General features: G+C 46.6%; 1 protein-coding gene across 6 annotated transcripts; it reads right to left on the bottom strand.

Moving 5' to 3' along the window:
- Positions 1-589: 589 nt before the first annotated feature.
- On the bottom strand, positions 590-14,636 carry LOC138394024 (dehydrogenase/reductase SDR family member 4). 6 transcript variants are annotated; one of them, XM_069485623.1, is made up of 8 exons: positions 14,438-14,630; positions 13,123-13,300; positions 9,560-9,661; positions 4,743-4,813; positions 4,597-4,648; positions 4,303-4,320; positions 3,648-3,703; positions 590-1,121 (listed from the first exon to the last, which is right to left on the bottom strand). In XM_069485623.1, the coding sequence occupies exons 1-8, from the start codon at positions 14,566-14,568 to the stop codon at positions 1,007-1,009; spliced, it is 723 nt and encodes a 240-aa protein (XP_069341724.1). In that variant the 5' UTR covers positions 14,569-14,630; the 3' UTR covers positions 590-1,006. The 6 variants fall into 6 exon arrangements, with proteins under 6 accessions (XP_069341724.1, XP_069341706.1, XP_069341714.1 ...); XM_069485605.1 differs by having other exon boundaries at positions 4,186-4,320; positions 14,438-14,625; XM_069485613.1 differs by lacking the exon at positions 9,560-9,661 and having other exon boundaries at positions 4,186-4,320.
- Between the last annotated feature and the right edge of the window lie 6,142 nt (positions 14,637-20,778).

Here is a 20,778-nt window from a genome sequence, read left to right as displayed (position 1 = left end):
AGCCGCGTGAGACCCCGCGCGCGCTCGCACCGACCCCTCCCCGCCGCTCGCCCGTGAGAGGCCCGATGCGCGTTGCCTGCTGTCGGGGCACTCTCCGGGGCTGGGGGACAGCTTTCCGTGCCACTCAGTCCTCAGTCACCATCGGCAGAACCCATTTCTTTTGTTCGTGGGTCTGGGTACCCCTCCCGGCTTATTCTTGCAGGGCCCCTCCCTTTTCTCCCGCCGGCGCGGGACCCGTCCAGCTTGTCCTTGCTGACCCGAGAGCGGACTGGGGTTCGAGGGCGATGACGGAGAGGACCTGGCTGGGTCTGGGGGGCGGGGTTCGTCCCTCTCCCTCGCTTGCCGTTCTCGGGAATCCCTGTGGCGTCCTTGACACCATCCCTGGGGCTGTGAGGCTGAGAGTAGCACCTGGGAGTTCCCATGCCACCTCCTCCCAGCTGGCAGCTCTGCAGAAACCTCACCTGCACCTCTGAGCATCACGCTCAGGTCCTGGAGACAGGGAGGAGGGCTAGGGGATCCAGAGATCCAGCCTGCCCAGACTTCTGCTCTCTGCTCAGCTAAGCACCCCACACTGAGAAATGAACACACTGATTCAAAGCAATGCAATCATCTGCATTTTATTTGCACCTCATTTGCAAGTTGTTAATTTCCAACCCTGCTCCTTCCACTCCAGGTTCCTTCTTTCCCCATCTTCCCAATTCCCCCAGGCCCGGGGTGGGGGGGGGGGGGGGCCGGAATTGTTGGTCTTTGCCAAGGTAGACTCAGCCTTCTCAGCAAGTCTGCCCTGTGTTCTCAGGGGAAGCCTTTATTCAAGGCCACAGCAACAGTGGGAATCGTCCTAAGACCCCACCTTGACTGCAGGGAAGGCTGGATCTTGTCACAGGGCAGATTGATTTTGTGAGGAGAGCAGTATGATGAGCAGAGGTGGGAGAGGCCAGGGGATGAATGCTGAAACAACACCCAAGAACTGGAGCCCACCTCCACCCTGTGGGCTGTCTCCAGGTCCTCAGAGGCGGGATGGGGTTCCTCCACCCACCACCACTGTCTCCCCAGTGATGTAGCTGGCATCTTCAGAGCACATGAAAGACACGACACCTGCACACTCCTCTGGCTTGCCTATCCTGGGGAACAGGGGAAACAAGGAAGGGAGTTTAAAAATCAAACAGGCCAGGCCCCTCACCTGCCTCACAGGGAATGAAATTTGCTTAATCAAGAATTATCAGGCTGGGCGCGGTGGCTCACGCCTGTAATCCTAGCACTCTGGGAGGCCGAGGCGGGTGGATCGCTCGAGGTCAGGAGTTTGAGACCAGCCTGAGCAAGAGCGAGACCCCATCTCTACTAAAAATAGAAAGAAATGATCTGGCCAACTAAAAATATATATAGAAAAAATTAGCCAGGCATGGTGGCGCATGCCTGTAGTCTCAGCTACTCGGGAGGCTGAGGCAGTAGGATCGCTTAAGCCCAGGAGTTTGAGGTTGCTGTGAGCTAGGCTGATGCCACAGCACTCACTCTAGCCCAGGCAACAAAACGAGACTCTGTCTCAAAAAAAAAAAAAAAGAATTATCAGGCCGGGCGCGGTGGCTCACGCCTGTAATCCTAGCATTCTGGGAGGCCGAGGCGGGAGGATTGCTTGAGGTCAGGAGTTCGAGACCAGCCTGAGCAAGAGTGAGACCCCATCTCTACTAAAAATAGAAAGCAATTATATTGACAGCTAAAAAAATATATATATGGAAAAATTAGCTGGGCATGGTAGCGCATGTCTGTAGCCCCAGCTACTCGGGAGGCTGAGGCAGAAGGATCACTTGAGCCCAGGAGTTTGAGGTTGCTGTGAGCTAGGCTGACGCTACGGCACTCTAGCTCAGGCAACAGAGTGAGACTCTGTCTCAAAAAAAAAAAAAAAGAATTATCAGATGATTTTTCAGGACCAGTGTACAAGTTTCCTACCTATCAAATAGGGTTACCATGATGATAAGCTGTTATAATTTAGTATAAACATACTGTACTCTGCAAAAACCATTACATATAATATTCAAATAATATAGAGACACGTTGGTTTTTAGAGAGCTCAGGACACCAAAATTCAAAGTTATATGGATAAAAAGGTGAGCAATTATTTTATACTTCACAAGAATTTGTTTCACATGTGTGCATATGACTCAAGTGTCAGGGAGTCTGTGTGACAGTAAATGCTGTGTTTAAAATGATTCCAGGCCGGGCGCGGTGGCTCACGCCTGTAATCCTAGCACTCTGGGAGGCCGAGGCGGGTGGATTGCTCAAGGTCAGGAGTTCGAGACCAGCCTGAGCGAGACCCCGTCTCTACTAAAAATAGAAAGACATTATATATGGACAACTAAAAATCTATATAGAAAAAATTAGCCGGGCATAGTGGCGCATGCCTGTAGTCCCAGCTACTCGGGAGGCTGAGGCAGTAGGATCGCTTAAGCCGAGGAGTCTGAGGTTGCTGTGAGCTAAGCTGATGCCACGGCACTCACTCTAGCCTGGGCAACAAAGTGAGACTCTGTCTCAACAACAACAACAACAAAAAAAAAAAAAAAAAAAAAAAAAAATGATTCCATTTGCAAATTTTGATTTACAGATAACTTTTTGAATCTATTAGATATTTGTCCTTTAAAGCCAGGTTCATTTTGTGAAAATATGCTAATTCTCATTGCTTGCATAGTTAGGGAACACTTTAATCTGACTGCCATAGAATGCTCTAGAGGTGGGTAAAGTGAGTAACTCAGAAGGCCTGAATTAGTGGTTCTCCATCCTAGCTGTACCTTGCAAGCATTTGAGAGGTTTAAAAAAAAAAAATGCTCAGGGCCCACCTTGGACCAACTGCAGAATCTCTAGGAGTGGAGCCTGAGCATCTGCAGTTTAAAAACTTCCCCAGGTGATTCTAACATGCATCAGGATTGAGATACATGGGCTAGATCATTCACTGGGGCTCTAGGATGTCAATACCCACACTTATTAATGAGTTGTGAAGTAGGCCTATAGTTCATGCCTGACATCAGAATGGCTTTGGGAAGATTTCGGACTCTGGGATGTTTGGACTGGTAAAGAGTTAGGCTTTGCTGGCATTTATCCTTGAGGGGACAAGATGCAGAAGCTAAAGACAAGAGAGTACCCAGAAACCAGAAGGTGGAGAGAGGCAGAGAACTGAGAGGAAAGGGAGCCAGGCAGTTCAGCCAATTTACTGGGCAAGAGAGTAACTTCCTTAGGCAGGGGGAGTTTGGGGCTTAGTAAAGCTCTGCATTCCCTTTATTTGGATTGTAGAATCAACCACCTGAGCCTTGAAAACATGACTCTTATTCAAGGGGAACTAAAAAAGCATAGTTTTGCTTTTGGTCTCCACAGATGCCCAGTAGTGGAGGCAAACACCCAGGTGGAGAGAGGAGTTAGGGCTTTTCCCAGAGTTTTGCTCTGCTGAGTGCCAGATACCCCTGTGCCTGCCATCTGCAATGGAAGCAGACTCCCTGCCCAGGCCATTGCAGTGACACAGCGTTTATGAATTTGTGAAGTCTGGGAGGCAGAGGAGAGCATGCCCATGTTATCTGTGGGACTGAGACAGGGAGCCGTGGGCTGTGTTAGGGACCACACCTTTCCATCTCCGTCCCTCCTGCCCTCCCCTATGACAGCCTTACCTACTTATTCGAAGGGTTTCTTTCATGCTTTCCTCTTTTGCCTTGTCCATCCAGAACTGCAGGAAGAAGGGAACTCTCTTTATATACAAGAAGAGGAAACGGGGACAGAGAGGGAAGAAACTGCCCATCCTCACATTAACTGAGAGGAAGAATAGAGAGGCCCCCCCCCCCCAACTCCCGTTTCACTTCTGTATTTTCCTGGCTCCCAGCTCTCTCCACTGCCCTTTTCTGTTTCATTCGCTTCAGGTTCTAGGGAGGCATTTCACTTCATCTCTCCAGTTCTCACCCACTTAAGGAGATAGGAAACAGTGAGAGTAGAGTCTGAATTCCTCAGTGTCCACCCTCCACTTCAGAAAGGAGTGAAGGAGTCTGGTCTGGGCAGGGCAGCTGGTACAGAGAGGGAACATGGGAAAGTCCTGGGTGTGTGTCGGGGGATGGTGTGGTTGGGAGCTTAGGAGTCAGGTATTGGGCTTCCCCGTCCAAGAAGATGGGTGCCCTGCAAGGGGTCCCAGCGGGATGCCGGGCTTCCCTTCCTCACCATACTGCTGAAGCTAGTCTTGATAAGCCCAGGTGCCAGGCAGTTCACCCGAATGTTCCTTGGGGCCAGCTCTATGGCCAGGTTCTTGGTAAGGCCCAGCAAGGCTGTTTTACTAACATTGTACGGGCCCAGGCCCTGGGGAAAGAAGAGAATGGGTTAGAAGCATAGTTTCCAGGTCATTCTTGGTTATTATTATTAGACATAAAGGGCAGTGGTCAATAGGGTATATCCTGTAAGGGGGGGTCACAGTTAGGAAATTGCCATGTGGCTAAACCTCCCCTCAGGTGTCATGGAGGGAAGGGTCTTGGTGGTGTGATTCTAAAAGGGGCACAAGCTGCTGTGGGCAGCTGGAGGGGTGGAAAGGCGTGAGGTGGAGAATGGGATGGAAGTAGCAGACAAAAGGGTTCTTACAGGAAATGGACTGAAGGCTGCTATGGAGGCCACGATCACCACTGAGCCACCTCTGGAAAAAGAAGAGAGTTGACCTTCTTCCCAGTTGGGGACACTCCCTCAGCCCCTGGCCCCATCTCACCCCAGCTCGTTCTCACTGTCTGTACCCTCGTTTCTCCATTTCCGGCACCACCGCCTTTGTCATCAGGGCCGTGGCCTTCACATTAATGTCCAGAATCTGGAGCCGAGAGAAGGGGAGACAGCATGAGGGAGGAGCGTTGAGGAGGCGCGGCGATGAGGATCTGTAGCGGGCTCCTGTTTGTTAGAGCTGATGCGGATCTTAGCGGTGATCTACCTGGGCCTCACAGGTGATGAATCCAGGGTTCAGGAAAAGTAGCTCTCACCGGCTCTTCAGCTAGATACATTAGGTTCAGATGAGAAAAAATGGAGCCTGGCTCATCTTGTCTCCTAACCAGTCAAGGAGGATTTGGCCCAGAATAGGCCTAAACCCTTAGGGATGGCTTGGATTAGAGCTGGGTTTTCTGTGTTTCTTCAGAGTAGGGAGAACCTGGAATTGGCTGCCTCCCCCGACCTGCCCTGGAGGGGAACATGCTCCTTAGAGAAAACGTGGCCTGTCCTTGGGCACCTGGGTTGCTCCAGAACTTCTCTGGCTTCTGAACTTAGGGAGGGAGCTGCTCGGGGCCTTCCAGGCTGGACTTTCTGGCTGGATATTAGTGGAGAGTGGGGTGATGTGGAGGCACCTCTGGGGCTACCATCAAACCCACATCCATAATTAAAGCAAACCTGTAACCCCTGCTTACATTCTAGACAACTTCTTATTTAAAAAATTTCAGTCTTACAGAAAAGGTGAAATAGAAGTACAAGGAAAATCCAGATATCCTTTACATTTTGCCCCATTTGCCCTCTCTATGTATTATACCTACACATTTTTTTTAAATGAACCATTGAAAATACGTTGCAGACAAAACAGTGCTCTGTCCCCAACTACTTCAGCACACATTTCCAAAGAACAAGGATATTCCTTTATATAACCACAATCCATTATCACACCCAAAAAGTTTAATATTGATGATAATTTTACCTAACATGTCCATAATAAAATTTCCTCAGTTGTCCCTGAAATGTCCTTTTTAAAAAAAATCCAGGGTTCAATCAAGGATCAACCACAGCATTTAGATTTGATGTACGGTAATATTTTGAAAAATGTAAACTCAAAAGAAAAATTACAGGCATATCTCGTTTTATTGTACTTTGCAGTTACTGCATTTTTTTACAAATTGAAGGTTTGTGACAACCCTGCTTGAGAAAGTCTGTTGGAACCATTTTTCCAACAGCATGTGCTCACTTTGTGTCTTTGTGTCACATTTTGATAATTCTCACACTATTTTAAACTTTTTCATTATTATTATATCTGTTATGGTTATCTGTGATTGGTGATACTGGATGTTTTTATTGTAATTGTTTTAGGGTGCCATAAATTGTGCCAATATAAGATGACAAATTTAATTGATAAATGTTGTGTGTGTTCTGACTGTTCCACCAACCGGCCATTCCCCTGTCTCTCTCCCTCTCCTCTGGCCTCCCTATTCCCTGAGCCAACAATATTGAAATCGGGCCAGTTAGTAACCCTACAATGGCCTCCAAGTGTTCAAGTGAAAGAAGAGTTGCACATCTCTCATTTTAAATTAAAAGCTAGAAATGTTTAAGCTTAGTTAGGAAGGCACGTTGAAAGCTAAGACAAGCTGAAAGCTAGTCCTCTTGCACCAAACTCTTGCTGAGTTGTGAATGCAAAGGAAAAGTTCTTGAAGAAAATTAAAAGTGCTACTCCAGTGAGCACATAAATGATAAGAAAGCAAAACAGCCTCATTGCTGATATGGAGGAAACTTTAGTGGTCTGGACAGAAGATCAAATCAGTCACAACATTCCCTTACGCCAAAGCCTAATCCAGAGCAAAGCCCTAACTCTCTTTAATTCTATGAAGGCTGAGAGAGGTAAGGAAGCTGCAGAAGAAAAGTTGGAAGCTAGAAGATGTTGGTTCATAAGGTTTAAGGAAAGAAGCTGTCTCCATAACATAAAAGTGCAAGGTGAAGCAGCAAATGCTGATGTGGAAGTTGTATCAGGCTATCCAGAAGATCTGGCTAAGATAACTGATGAAGGTGGTTACACTAAACAACAGATTTTCAATGTAGACGAAACAGCTTCTATTGGAAAAAGATGCCATCTAGGACTTTCATAGCTAGAGAGGAGAAGTCAAGGCCTGGCTTCAAAGAAAACTTCAAAGGACAGGGGCTAATGCGGTTGGTGACTTTAAGTTGAAGCCAATGATCATTTATCATTCTGAAAATCCTAGGGCCCTTAAGAATTATGCTAAATCTACTCTGTGCTCTATCAGTGGAACAACAAAGCCTGGATAACAGCACATCTATTTACAGCATGAGTTACTGAATATTTTAAGCTCACTGTTGAGACCTATTGCTCAGAAAAAAAGATTCCTTTCAAAAGATGACTGCTCATTGACAGTATACCTGGTCATCCAAGAGCTCTGATGGAGATGTGCGAAGAGACAAATGTTGTTTTCATGCCTGCTAACACAACTTCCATTCTGCAGCCCATGGATCAAGGCGCAATTTTGACTTTCAAGTGATTTTAGTTTAAGAAATACATTTCATAAGGCTATAGCTGCCATAAAGAGTGATTCCTCTGATGGATCTGGGCAAAGTCAATTGAAAACCTTCTGGAAAGCATTCACTATTCTAGATGCCATTAAGAACATTCGTGATTCATGGGAGGAAGTCAAAATATCAACATGAACAGGAGTGTAGAATAAGTTGATTCTAACCCTCATGGATGGCTTCAGTGGAGGGAAGTAACTGCAGATGTGGTGAAAAAAGCAAGAGAACTAGAATTAGAAGGGAGCCTGAAGATGTGACTGAATTGCTGCAATCTCATGGTAAAACTTGAATGGATGAGGACTTGCTTCTTGTTGGATGAGCAAAGAAAGTGGTTTCTTATGATGGAATCTACTCCTGGTGAATATACTATGAACATTGTTAAAATGACAATAAAGGATTTAGAATATTACATAAACTGAGTTGATAAAGCTGTGGCAAGGTTTGAAAGAGTTTACTCCAAGTTTGAAAAAAGTTCTACTGTAGGTAAAGTGCTATCAAACAGCATTGCATGATACAGAGAAATCTTTAGTGAAAGGAAGAGTCAATCTATGGGGCAAACTTCATTGTTGTTTTAGTTGAAGAAATTGACACAGCCACTTCAATTTTCAGCAACCACCACGCTGGTCAGTCAGCAGCTGCCAACATTGAGAAAAGACTCCTCCATCAGGAAAAAGATTATGATGTGCTGAAGTTTCAGATGATCTTAGCATTTCGTAAAAATAAAGTATTTTTAAATCAAGGTATGGACATTATTTTTTAGACATACCATTGCACACTTAATAGACTAAAGTATAGTGTAAATATAACTTTTATATGCCTCCCAGAGTGCTAGGATTACAGGCGTGAGCCATCGCACCCGGCCTGATTTTTTCTATGTATTTTTAGTTGTTCAGTTAATTTCCTTCTATTTTTAGTAGAGACGGGGTCTCGCTCTTGCTCAGGCTGGTCTCGAACTCTTGAGCTCAAACGATCCACCCGCCTCATTCTCCCAGAGTGCTAGGATTACAGGCGTGAGCCACCGTGCCCAGCCGATGTTTCTCTACTTTAAAGAATATCAGAATCAGAAACTTGGCCGGGCGCGGTGGCTCACGCCTGTAATCCTAGCACTCTGGGAGGCCGAGGCGGGCGGATCGCTCAAGGTCAGGAGTTCGAGACCAGCCTGAGCAAGAGCGAGACCCCGTCTCTACTAAAAAATAGAAAGAAATTATATGGACAACTAAAAAAATATATATAGAAAAATTAGCCGGGCATAGTGGCGCATGCCTGTAGTCCCAGCTACTCGGGAGGTTGAGGCAGGAGGATCGCTTGAGCCCAGGAGTTTGAGGTTGCTGTGAGCTAGGCTGATGCCACGGCACTCACTCTAGCCTGGGCAACAAAGTGAGACTCTGTCTCAAAAAAAAAAAAAAAAAAAAAAAATAAATAAATAAATAAATCAGAAACTGGCTCGTGGAAGAACATTTTGGCAGTTTGGTCTTTATGTGTGTGAAACACCAATAAATGATAACATTTTCGTATGTTTAAACTTTAGTGTTGAGAAATTATTGATGACACCAGGGTAAAAAGCAAAACCATGGGAGATCATAAAAAATTTAGCATTTCCAAATTATGTGAGAATATTAACCTCAGTAAACAAATATTTTAATTAAGGCTTTATAATTAAAAATGTACGTATATGAAATATACTATGAATAAAATGTAATTATACACTTTCACATAGAAACCAATATTCCAGCACTTGAATTTAGACACCTAGATTTCAGATTTTCTTGACATTGCAGTTAAGAAGAAAAGAGCACAGGTCTTTTCAAAGGCTATATGTTATGAAGTAGCAACTTTGGTCATTTCACCAGAATTGGTATTTCACTTAACTAGCAGCTAGGAAGATGTGCCGGCTAATGAAAAATTATTCTTTTTTGGCCGCTGAAAAGGGGCCAGGTGGGTGTGTAAGTTTAAGTGTCTTAGATGTTGGCATATCAGCTGCCATGTCTCTGCTGGAAATGAACCAGGAAGAAGAGCATGCTGGGGAAGAGGGCTGGGGGGGGAAGCAGAAGGCAGCTAGCAAAGAGCAGATGGAAGAAGACAGAACTGGGAGCAGCAGAAAGGAAAGAGAAGGGCAGGGGTAGAGGAAGCCACCCCCCACCTGCCCTTTACCAGGTGCACTCCAGGTGTGTGGCACATTGCAAATATTCCTCACGTTTACATTGCACTTGACAAGCGCATTCTAAAAGCAGGCTGAGTTTGTGCTGAATGTTTTCTGAGGCCCGCCCCTGTTGTTTTAACCCCCTCTCACCTTGTCCCACACCTCCTCAGTGGTGTCCATTAGGCTTCCAAAGGAAGGGTTGACAGCAGCATTGGAGACCAGGATATCAATACCTCCGTGCAGTTTCACAGCCTAGAGAGAGGAGTGAGGTCTGGACCAGGGCTGCAGTAAGGGAGGCGCGTTTATCTATGTTGATAAAAATTTCCTTCTTAGGAAGTCATCAAAATGACATCTTTTTTAAAAAACATTTTCTCTCCAAATCTACCCTAAGCTCTGCTGCTAACCATTTAAGGTTGTCTTATTTCTTTTGCAGTCTTTTGTCTCCAACCCTTTGCTCTTTTCTTTACATCTTCCCTTTGGGGAGCTCCTCCATTCTCATGTTTTCAACTCTCACCTCAAAATCTATTTCTAGATCCCCTCCTCTTTTCACACTGACTTGCAGCCCCATTTCTCCAAGTGCTCACTGTCCAGTTCTGGAATGGGCTACCATTATCTCAAAAGTTAACCTGTCCACATTTGCTTGAATGGAGAAACCGGTTTAAGCAGACCCAAAGAAAGTTACCACTGGGAGGGGCCTTTAAGATCATCCACCCTAATGTTCTCATGGTGGAGGTGATGAGGCTAAAGGTCAGGGAAGTTTATGTCTCAAGGTCATAGAGCTCAGTAATGACACATTGGGGACAGCTAAGAGCAGGAGGCCTGCTCATACCGTATTTGGGAGAGGTGACGTGATTTGCTCTGGGCACAAAGCTAGTTGGTGGTGGCAGAACTGAGGTCAGTCTCCTACTTTGTTCGCAGACCTAATTCATAAAAACCCTCTGAATGTGAGTCTGGGTCGGTATGAAACTGGCTGCCCAGGAGAGCCATGATGGGCAAAGATTCCAGCCTGAATTTAAAGCAGTTCCACACTTGGTTATGATGTCATTTTCCTTTTCTCTCTCTATTTTTGTGACCTGAAGGCATGGAGGTATGGACAATTCAAGGCAGAAACAGATTTAAACTGGGAAAGACAAGAAAGGCAACATCTCACCTCCTTAATAAGTTATAAGTAGGTAGTAAAGGTGTGTGCTAGAGCGATGAATGGCCAAGGAAAATCTGCCGACAAGGGTTTTCAATGCTAAGCCACTATGAAACCAGAGTTTGCATTTGCTCAGAACTGGCAATTTTGATGCCTTGGGCAAATAGTACTAAATGGGCCCTCGATCAACTTTGTGCTTCAGATTTGGCACACAGAGGGGTGTTATTAACAATGTACACCATCTGCTAGCTTCCCATTTTAACTAATTATTCTTGTTAACTAGGTGCTAAGCTCAGTTGTTTCTACACTGCTGAAGGGATGCCTGGGCTGTCAACATGTAAACCCACCAAAATTTAAAGTCACATAATCTTTTAAAACCCATATTAATACTTTCTTGCACCCTCTAAATTTTGGTGTCCTGGCACAAAGCCCCAATCACCTGCCTTGGCTCTGTGTAAGTCTTGCCGATAGACTTGTGACTAGAAAAGTGCAGAATAAGTCAGAAAGTGATGTATGCTGTGTTCTGTGCGTGTGTGTTGGGGGTGGGGAGAAGACGGTGGATTGATCCAGAATCACCTGAGATCTTCTACACTCTGCTGTGCATCCCGATCCCCTCTCCTTCCAGGCCTGTCAGCACAGAAAGGGGAGGAGGCTGGGTTTTGATTGAACAGAGACAGTGAACCATAAAAAATGAATGAGAAAGGTACCTTTAACCACCCAGCTATCTTCTAAGTCTTGCCCTAAATTGCATGATGATACACTAAAGTGGTCAGGAGTTGTTTGCTCTGTGTTCTGATAGTTATATATTTTTTAGAAAAAGCATAATCAAGTAGAGAAGTGGCTAATCTGGTTTCTACTCGCCACATCATTGTGTTTGGTTCCCACTAAATGTCTCTTGGGGACAACCTTTCTGGTCCCACCACCCTGCTCTAGACCTGGATGACAGCAATAACTTCCTCCCTGATGTCCTTGGCTGGGTGTCTTCTCTTTCTCTCTCCTTCCTACCAGGGCCAGATTATCCTTCCTTAATAACCATTTTTATCTTGCTCAAAACCTCACTTGGCTTCTTATTCCTATGAGAATGTCTGAACTCCCCTGGGAGGCTATGGAGGCCCCTGTCCGCAATCTTTCCCATGCTGCCTTTTCCCACTAGTATTCCTGAGCCTGTGTTCTCTGCTGTGGACTGACAGTGCCCCCCTCTCTCCTTAAGTCCCTCCTCAGCTGTCTGCTCATTTGCAGGGTCATTGGAACCTTGACTCTACTCCACCTGTCCATTCCTACCCACTCATCAAGGTCTAGCTCAAGCCCCACTGCTGGGTCAGGGGTGCAGAATCTGTTAAGTGGACCTGGTGGGGACCAGAGGATGTTTTCCCAGCAGGATTTTGACATTAAATTGCTGCGTACATTTCATATGGCTGGTCATGCATTGACCCAGGCTCCCAAATGGCTTCCTCCACCCTCAGGATCAAGGTCCCAATCTCAGGTTCTGTCTAGTAGCCTATGCCAGGCAAAGTAACTTTCTTGGATTCATATCTGGCTCTTTCCAATGCACATTTGAGCATTTGCCAAACAGTTTCTTAAAAATGAAATTGCCCTATACCATCTGCCATATCACTGTCTACTACTGTTTAAGGTCCTTCTCTTTTGCCAGACTTCTGATCTGTAAGCACGATCCTGGACTTTCCATTCTTGGATAGATTTTCCTTTCTACCCTAGGGAATAAACTGCGTGCCCTGAGCTTTGAGGGAAGAGGAGCCTCCTGTGCTGGTTGGTTCATATTTTCTTGTACAGCTCGAAGAAGGCTGATGTCAAGTACCAACTCTGACACTGACTTAGACACTTTCTTTGAGACTAAAGTCCAAATGGGGACCTAACGCCCGACCCTACACTAATGGGGAAGTGCCTGGTAGTCTGTAGGCAGCCAAGGAGTTTGGTTGGTCTGGGTTGAATCACAGCTCTTTCCTTACAGGCTGTGGGACCTTGGGAAGTTGCTCCAGCTACCTGAACCAGTCTCTGTAAACAAGAATAGTCCTAGCCTTGCTTTGGTTGTTGTCAGGTTTAGAGAGTACTTGTGTAAGGCTTTGAATACAGTAAAGGCACACAGTAGGTGGTTGAAACACGGTGGGTTACCTCCTGTATGTTCCCAGAGACTCTACTCTTCAGCCTATAAGCTGAAGAACAGTAGATTGTTAATTAGCTCCTAGGTGGGAACATCTATTTTGAGATTGTGTTTACCTTTCTCATCTGTCCAATTAGCTGGAAACTACTTGAGAACCAGGACCAGATGTTTTTTGGGGGGTACCCAAGGGCTGATGCAGGGTTGAAGTGTTAGAGTGGTTTTTGATTCTCTAGCTGGGATGGGATAATTCTCAGACTTCAGTGTGTCGACATAACAGAAACGCACCCAGTAAAAATGTGCTGGTGGCCTAGTGTGGGTACGCAGAAGGCACTGTTACATTTTAGTTACCAGTGCTGGGTTGGATCTCACCACTGCTATCCAGGAAAGCAGGGAAGGAGGCCCAGGCTGGCTCCCTTTTGCACCTCCTGTCTCTGTGCCCATTTCCCTGCTGCTCACCGTGGCCACCAGCCGCTCCCGGTCCTCTGCCTTCCCCACGTGGCACACGGTGCCCGTCACGCTCAGCCCCTCCTCCTGCAGTGCAGCCACGGCGCGGTCCACGTTCTGCTGCTTCCGGCTGCTGACCACCACGTGGGCCCCGTCCCGAGCCAGGCGCCGGGCGATGGCGAAGCCGATCCTGCCGGAGCAGAGAGACTGTCAAGGCGTGTACAGGGGAGGAGGTTGAGAGCATGGGATCTGGAGTCAGGCTGCCCGGGCCTGGATGCTAGCTCTTCCTCTGTGTGATCTCCGTGTCTCTACTATGAGAACAGCAGGCCAACGGCACAGCCATTGCCATGCAGATGGACATGCTTAGCTCGTTTCTGACACTCATTTACTTATTTTTATTATGGTATTGGCCCTTGGCGTCGGTTCCCAGGAACAACATCACCTTTCACAGGCCCTATCACGGTCGACAGGCCTCATAACCCTGTCGGGATTGAGGGGGAAGAAATGAGCTGGGTGTGCAGCAGCAGCCACTTCCGTGGTTTGAGGGTCTCACTCAAAAGAGCCCCTGCCCCCCAAATATCTCCTTTACTAGTCTACATCATTCTTAAACTCCTATCCTTAGTTATGTTTTGGGGTGCATGTGAAAGGACGGGTAGCTGGTCAAAAATGTAAATATTCGCCTGGGAGTCAGGGTTACACATTTTGCAATTGTCAGCCATGAGCATTTCTCATACATCTGTATTTTAGATTTGTGAAGAGCTAGAATCTAGCAAAGTCCTGTAGGAATGAGAAACAGGACAGAGAAGAGTGGGGGTGAGAAATAGGCTGGGCCGATTAGGCCAAAATGTACGGACCTACACAGAAATAGGCACACATGGCTCTGGCGCCTCATCTAGGTTAGGGGGCAGAATTCCGGGGGGCTCGTCCAGTGCCCATATGGGTGAGGGAACACTTTCACAGTGGGTGGAGGCGAAGGGATAGGATTTTTGAAATCCGGATTCCCTTGGATTTTCGGTTTCTGGTCTTCCCAGACGCTAGGTGGGGCTGGTAGATTGGGGCAGCCTAGAGCAATGGGGGACCCGATCGATGGGGCAGCGCAGAGGTGGCACAAAAACAGAAGCAGGAGTGACACGAGGGCTGGCAAAGGAAGGGCCAAGGCCAGGGGACTCGGAGAGGTTTCATGGCCACCGCGTGGTTCCTTTTTTCCCGTGGCTAAACTTTGGCCGCGTGTGAGGTCTGAGGACAGGGGCTCGAGAGGCAAAGGACAAGAGGCCACTCTCAGTTTCCAGACAGCGAGGGCTTCAGAGACTCCGGCCTGGACACTCACCCGTCGGTGGAGGCCGTTACGAGGGCCACCTTATTCGCCAGCGGGTCCCGGCGGGTCACCCCGGAGCTGGCCATCCGCACCGACCTCCACGCCCGCGCAGAGCGTCCTAACAGCAGCCCCGTCTTCTGCATGGCTCAGACCGGCCAGACTGGGTTCCACTCCGCCCGGGGGAGGTGCCAGCGAAACAAGAGCGAGGGTCAGGCCATGGGGCAGGCCGCCTCCCCGGCCCGTCCCCCGGCCCGCCCCTTGCTCGCTTGGCTCCAGCCCTTGATGTGGAGTAGCCTCCTGCGGCCGCGGGCGCCCCCTGGCGGCACACACCGGCCGCGCCCCGTCGTCCACTACCCTCCCGCCGGCTTGCCCTCCTGGCTGGGTAAGGGAAGGTGCTCTCGGTCCAATTTTCTCTTAGGGCCCGCACCTCCGCAGGAACCCGCAGACTTTCCCCCTCTTCCTTCCACATCTTCTTACCCACATCTTCTTTTGGGGAAGAGCAGGCCTTGAGTAGTTTGCTTTTGCTTCCCCAAACCTCAAGATGGAATTTCTTCTCCAAGAAAGTCTGGGTCATGTGATGGCCCACAGGAGGACAAATGTTTGAGACTGCCCATGGAGGCGAGGCCTGTGGTCTCCACAGAGTCTACCACGTGACGGTGGAGGAGCCTGGGAGAGAGACGTGATGGGGAGGAGGTGGACTAGGCCTGGCAATGCCCCTCTGTCTGGCTCCAGGTTTCCTCCATCCTCACAGGCCCTGGAGGGTGAGCTCTGGCCACTGACTGAGTAGGATCTCTTATACCCTCCATCCAAGAGGACTCCCCCTTTTACAGTGGCTAAGTGCCAGCAAGGAGGGAAGAGGGTCCCCCAAGCAGGGGTGGAAATACAGAGAACTAGGGAGCGCTCAAATTATCCCTAATTACTATGTCCCCAGGTCCTAGCCTCCATCCTAGTTCAATAAATATCTGTTGAATGTAAAAGCACTTTATGAACTGTAAACCACCAAACACATAGTGATTATTGCCACCATATAGTAATTATTATTGCTGCCACAGGCCAGACTCTCCATCTGTAAACTCTGGATGTGGAGTAGATGATGAATAAAGTCCCTGCCAGCTATAAATTCTGTGTTTAAGACTTCAGCCTCTACTTCTGCCAAGTGGGCTGAAATGATCTCCCTCCCCGGTTTCTGGGAGAATGAATAAATCTGGATGGCTTATGGTTCACTACAGAAAGGCCTCAGCAGAACCGAGTGCAAGCATCTGAATTGGTATAAGCCAGTGGCCTCCAAATGCCAGACTGAGAAGCAGTGCTGGTTCATGGCAATGTTTTCGCTAGTTCAAGGCAAAATGAGAAAAATAAAGACAACAGAATGAGTTTCATAAAGCTAAGCTTATTTAACTTAACAGACAGTCCTTTATTCTGGAGTGTGCTTTTGATCCCCCCCTTTTATTGGTGTTAGTCTTTTTTTTTGGAAAAGATGATGAAAGCAAATGGGTAGGTTTAGAAAAATGTTGTTGGTTGGTGAAATCACCAGTTTGGCAACCTTGTATCAGTCCCTACAATTAGAGGGGAAGGAACCCTGGCGTGTGAAGTCCAGTTCTAGGGATAATCGTTTAATAGAATTCATACTTGCTGAAGATCCATTTAGTATATGTCTAGGACAGCTGAAGCAGCTGAAAAAGGATCTCAGCATGCACAAGGGGGTATATGGATAGCAAGTGATATACCAGCCATGTACTGGATTTACAGCGTGTTCCTCAGCCAAGAAGTTACAGCTGTGGTACTCAGCACATCCTGATGAGATAACAGAGCTTAAGTCTAATTTTCCCCGTGTCCGAGGAAAACTGACTCTGACTGGTGCCCCTCAGTCTGAGCCTCATGAAGTATTGACAGAGGCTGAATAGTGTCACACTCCTCTTCCTCCTTCACTGGGCAGAGCTAATGCACTGTGGGAACCCTTTCCAGTGCTCTCCCCCAGCATACGGGGCTGGGGGGAGAATGTGCAGGAGGTTCTCAGGGCTTGGTTCAAAGGGACAGGTGTGCAGGGCACATTTGACCTCTCTTCACCTCCTCCCTGGGGGCTGAGGTTGGCAGGAAGGTGAGGGAGACCACACTTGGAAGAGCAAAGGATGCTGGGAAAAGAGAATTCTGGCTTGGGAGCTTGCTGAACATGACATGGCCCCTCCTTGTCCAGGCTGGGTTAATATCTGGCCACCAGCACCATTTCTTTTGGGAGAGCACAGGACATTAGGGAGGGTATCTGTGAACAGAAAAGGATAGAAGGCAGGCAAGAAGTGTGTCTGTAGCTCCTATTCTTCATCAAGCTGGTTTGTTGGAGATAAGGGTAGGAAATCTTTGGGGGAAATACATGCATGTGTAGGCGTATCTCTTTGAAATGGGAACTTGAATAGGCAATGGGATTGTTCTTGTATGAAGGTGTTACCATCTGCTTATCTTGAGGAAATGCCTCCATGATTGAGGACTGCACCCCCATCTTTTTCAAGGGCTGACTACTTATGGTCCAGAAGGGAATTCATCTGGGGTGGAATTTAAATCTTGCATTTTGCAATTGCTATCCTGTATTGATCATGCAGTCATGCATCACTGACACAAGTCAGGACTGGGCAATGTGGGAGGGCTGGTGTGGGCTTGAGACAACTGCCAAGTGGAGAAGGTAATAGAGTGTTAACAGTAACTTACTTACTAAGTGCCGGCAAGTGTTGGGTGCTTTTTTAAAATAAGTTTTATTGAATATTTCTAATGTGGTGAAATGGACATTTTTATTTTTATATGTGCAATCAGAGTAAGTCATGATAACCTGACCCACTGTCAATGTGGTATAGCTACACTTGATTTTTCTGGCACTGTTGGGGAATTGATAGTTTTCACAGAAATTAATTTTCTCTGAATTGGAATTTTACTTTCAGGACCAGTGTGTTTTAAAATCAAAATATCTATTCTTTAAATTATAAAAATAACACATGCTCATGATTTTCAAAAGGGACAGAAAGTTATGGAACAAGTAAAAAATAACTCTTCTCTATGCTTCTTTTACCTGCTTCCCATACAACTCTTGGTCTTGTGTATCCTTCCAGAAGTTTTCTATATGTTAACATGCATTTTTCTCTTAAAAATTTTTCCCATGAATGAGATGATACTATACATACTGTCCTTCAAATTGCTTGCTTCTTTTCTTTCTTTCTTCTCTCACTCTTGTTTCCTTTGTTTCTTAAAATACACTCTTGGGGAATGTTTTGAATGGTACATAATAGATTTACTTTATTCTCTGTCTTTTTATAAAATAGCTGTACAGTATTCTATTGTGTGGATATTCCATAATTTATTTAGCCAGTTTCCTACTGATGAACATTTAAGTAGCTTCCAGTATTTTACTATTTCAAACAATGCTACAGTGAACAACCTTGGATGTGTGTGTATGTGTGTGTGTGTATACATTTGTTTGTATTTTGTGTAAATACATTTGTACCGTGGGTCAAATGTTTTAAATTGATAGCCATGATGGTCAAATTACCTTAAAAAAGATTTAACCCGTTTTTTTTTTTTTTTTGAGACATAGCCTTGCTTTGTTGCCCAGGTTAGAATGCTGTGGCATCAGCCTAGCTCACAGCAACCTCAAACTCCTGGGCTCAAGGGATCCTCTTGCCTCAGCCTCCCGAGTACCTGGGACTACAGGTGCACATGATGCCCGGCTAATTTTTCTATTATGAGTAGAGACAAGCAGGGGGTGGGTCTCACTCTTGCTCAAGCTGGTCTCGAACTCCTGACCTCAAGTGATCCTCTTGCCTCAGCCTCCCAGAGTGCTAGTATTACAGACGTGAGCCACTGTACCATGCCAATTTAACCAGTTTTAATGAACATTTTTTCCTAAAGTGAATTTACCTGTTGCCCTACCCTCTTATGCATAGTACATAGAATGGTTTAAACTTTGCTGATGGCTTAAGCTCAGCGGTAAATGGCAACACAGCCTGGGTCTCAGTGGCTGGGAGCCCATAGGGATTGGATCCCACTGAACTGCAGCATGCAGACCTGAGGCATGCTCAGTTTCGCCCACGTTTGTCATTGAGAATGCTGGCCTGGTGTTGCCAGATCTTAGGATTTATAAACAGAAGCTAGAAATGTCGATGTTAATAGGAAATATTTGATTTTTAAATGTTGGCAACTAATTTACTTAAAAAACACCCCCCAAAAACAAACAGTGAATGGATTTGTAGGTGCCAGAGACTGGCACAATCTCAGCCTATTTACATGTAATGGATTATTATTTTGTTAGATCTTGCTCTATCTAGAATTTCACAGCTCTATTGTATAGCTTATTCAGCTTCTGGTTTTTCAGTTTTTCCCCCAATTACCTTGTACTCGAGCAGTAGTCTGTGAATGCTGTTTAGAAATTATTCAGCCTTTGTATGGGTATTTTTTAGCAACTCCTTACAGCAGCAGGCAGAAGGTGCTTCTAAAACAGGCATGGGCTTCTCTTTTCCCCATGCCCAGGACTGCTTTCTTCTGACATATTTGGGAAAGGGCGGTGGGTGCAGGGGGAGAGGGTTGTCTCATGCAGTCCCCAGTCTCTTTTCAAGTAGCAGAAGGCTCCATCTTGGGCCTCAGTTCTCTCTGCTGCCGGCCACTTCTGGGAACTCCAGGCTTATGGCTCTTGCATGGCTTTCTTGTGGATGCGGAGGCATTGGGGTAGGGATGAGATGGGGAAGGCCACATTTCCCAGCTGCCTTATCCTTTATTCCTCACAATACCATTGCACCAAGAAATCCACTGAAGATTTGGGGGTAGAATGAATTAGAACATAGAGGGACAAATCCCCCCAGCCCCAAGCCCCATAGGATGCCTAATATAACTTCCCATTGGATCCCACTGGATGGGCACAACCAAATTCCTAGCCCTGTTTTGAAAGTTGAGGTTTCCCCTGTCCTCCCTCAGAGATCGCCCCCGTGGCCAACGTGGAGATGCAGGTAACAGCCCGGGTTTTCTTTCTAGACAGGACTCAAGGTCCATCTGCTGGGATACTGCTTAGCTGTGAGCGTCCAGCTGTTAACTCCTTCAGGTCAGCTTCAGCTTTTAAATGGAGGTCACATTCTTCTCAGGGCGGCCCAGCCAGTTACTGAGTAGTATGGTGGTATGAGGACCTCAGCATTTCTGCCTAACATGAGGCTTCTCTAAAGGTCCTCTGGTGGTTTGGAGCCCACAGTTGGGCTGGCGTTGGTTGGTCAGACTTGCATCTTGCAGTCTAACACTTTCTCCTTCTTAATCCTGCTTTCTCCCTTTTCCGTTCAAGTCATTACTTCAAATAAACACTTTGGACTCCTAACTCCAACTAGGTGTCTGCTTTGCAGAGGACTCACAGACAGTCTCCTTTCTTCAGAACCTTCTCGATGCAAGACCCCACTCCTAACACACAGGGGATGTTGTCCCAGAGGATCCATCCCTGATCCCAGAGGATCTGTCCCTGAAGCAGAGTATCAGGGCACTCTGCAGCAAGAATCCCCTATGACTACGTCCTGCCGGGTGGTTATTTGATGGGGTGGGGGCTGGGTATTAGTAGAAAATTGCAGGGTGGGCTTTGGCAGTCTGAGGCTGGCCCAGTGGTACCAGTCAAGTAAGTTCTGGAGCTCCACATATGTTTTCATCGAGATCTTTCTCGAGTAGGGGATGTGGAGGTGTCCCCTACCTCTTGGTGAGGCATTCTGTTTTCCTGGGAGGAATTTCTGGATCAACTGGACACACATATAATGCATGTGTACACACACACCGCCCTTCCAGGAACCAACAGTAATTCCTAGGGACAACGCAGTCTAAATTCACGTTAAGAAAGAGAACTATTTCCCTAGAGGTGGCCAGTCTGCCCTCACTGGAGATAACATTTGATAATATTATGCAAAGCAGTTTCAGTTCCCTTCTCTGGTTTTTAGAATAGTGTAAGAGACCCATTGTACCAATAAATAAGGCCTATCACAAGCCTTGCCGGAGGACAGAGCAGTCTACTTCTGAGGGCTCTCTCTTTTTTGGGCCAGATCAAATTCGTGGGCAGAACTGAACTCTTTTTAATCTCTGCAATGGAAGTGGAGGTAGTTTAAGAATATATTATCCTTCTTCCTGGAGCAATCCCTTGGGAGTAAAGGAGATGGGTGGATTTGTCCTTCTAGTTACATATACTCTGCCCACTCATTTTGAATTTAATGACACAGGGATTATTCTTATCTTTCAATACTTCATAAGAAACTATACATACTTTCTGCACCTTGATTTTTTAAAAAAACCTTTTTATTTTGAAGTAACTATAGATGAACAGGAAGTTGCAAAAGTAGTACATAGAGTCCCCAAGT

This window comes from Eulemur rufifrons, chromosome 2, assembly GCF_041146395.1.
Source record: "Eulemur rufifrons isolate Redbay chromosome 2, OSU_ERuf_1, whole genome shotgun sequence".
NCBI classification, from domain to species: Eukaryota; Metazoa; Chordata; class Mammalia; order Primates; family Lemuridae; genus Eulemur; species Eulemur rufifrons.
Note: the sequence above shows the minus strand (reverse complement) of the source record. Positions and strands in the feature narration are given on the sequence as shown.

What these genes read in the sequence shown, in the direction of transcription:
- LOC138394024 (XM_069485605.1), bottom strand. Translation starts at nt 14,568, where the DNA reads ATGCAGAAGACGGGGCTGCTGTTAGGACGCTCTGCGCGGGCGTGGAGG. An exon ending in GGGAGCGGCTGGTGGCCACG is followed by an intron (nt 9,662 to 13,122) that starts GTGAGCAGCAGG and finishes TCCTCTCTCTAG; the next exon opens with GCTGTGAAACTGCACGGAGG. An exon ending in CCGGAAATGGAGAAACGAGG is followed by an intron (nt 4,649 to 4,742) that starts GTACAGACAGTG and finishes TTCTTTTTCCAG; the next exon opens with AGGTGGCTCAGTGGTGATCG.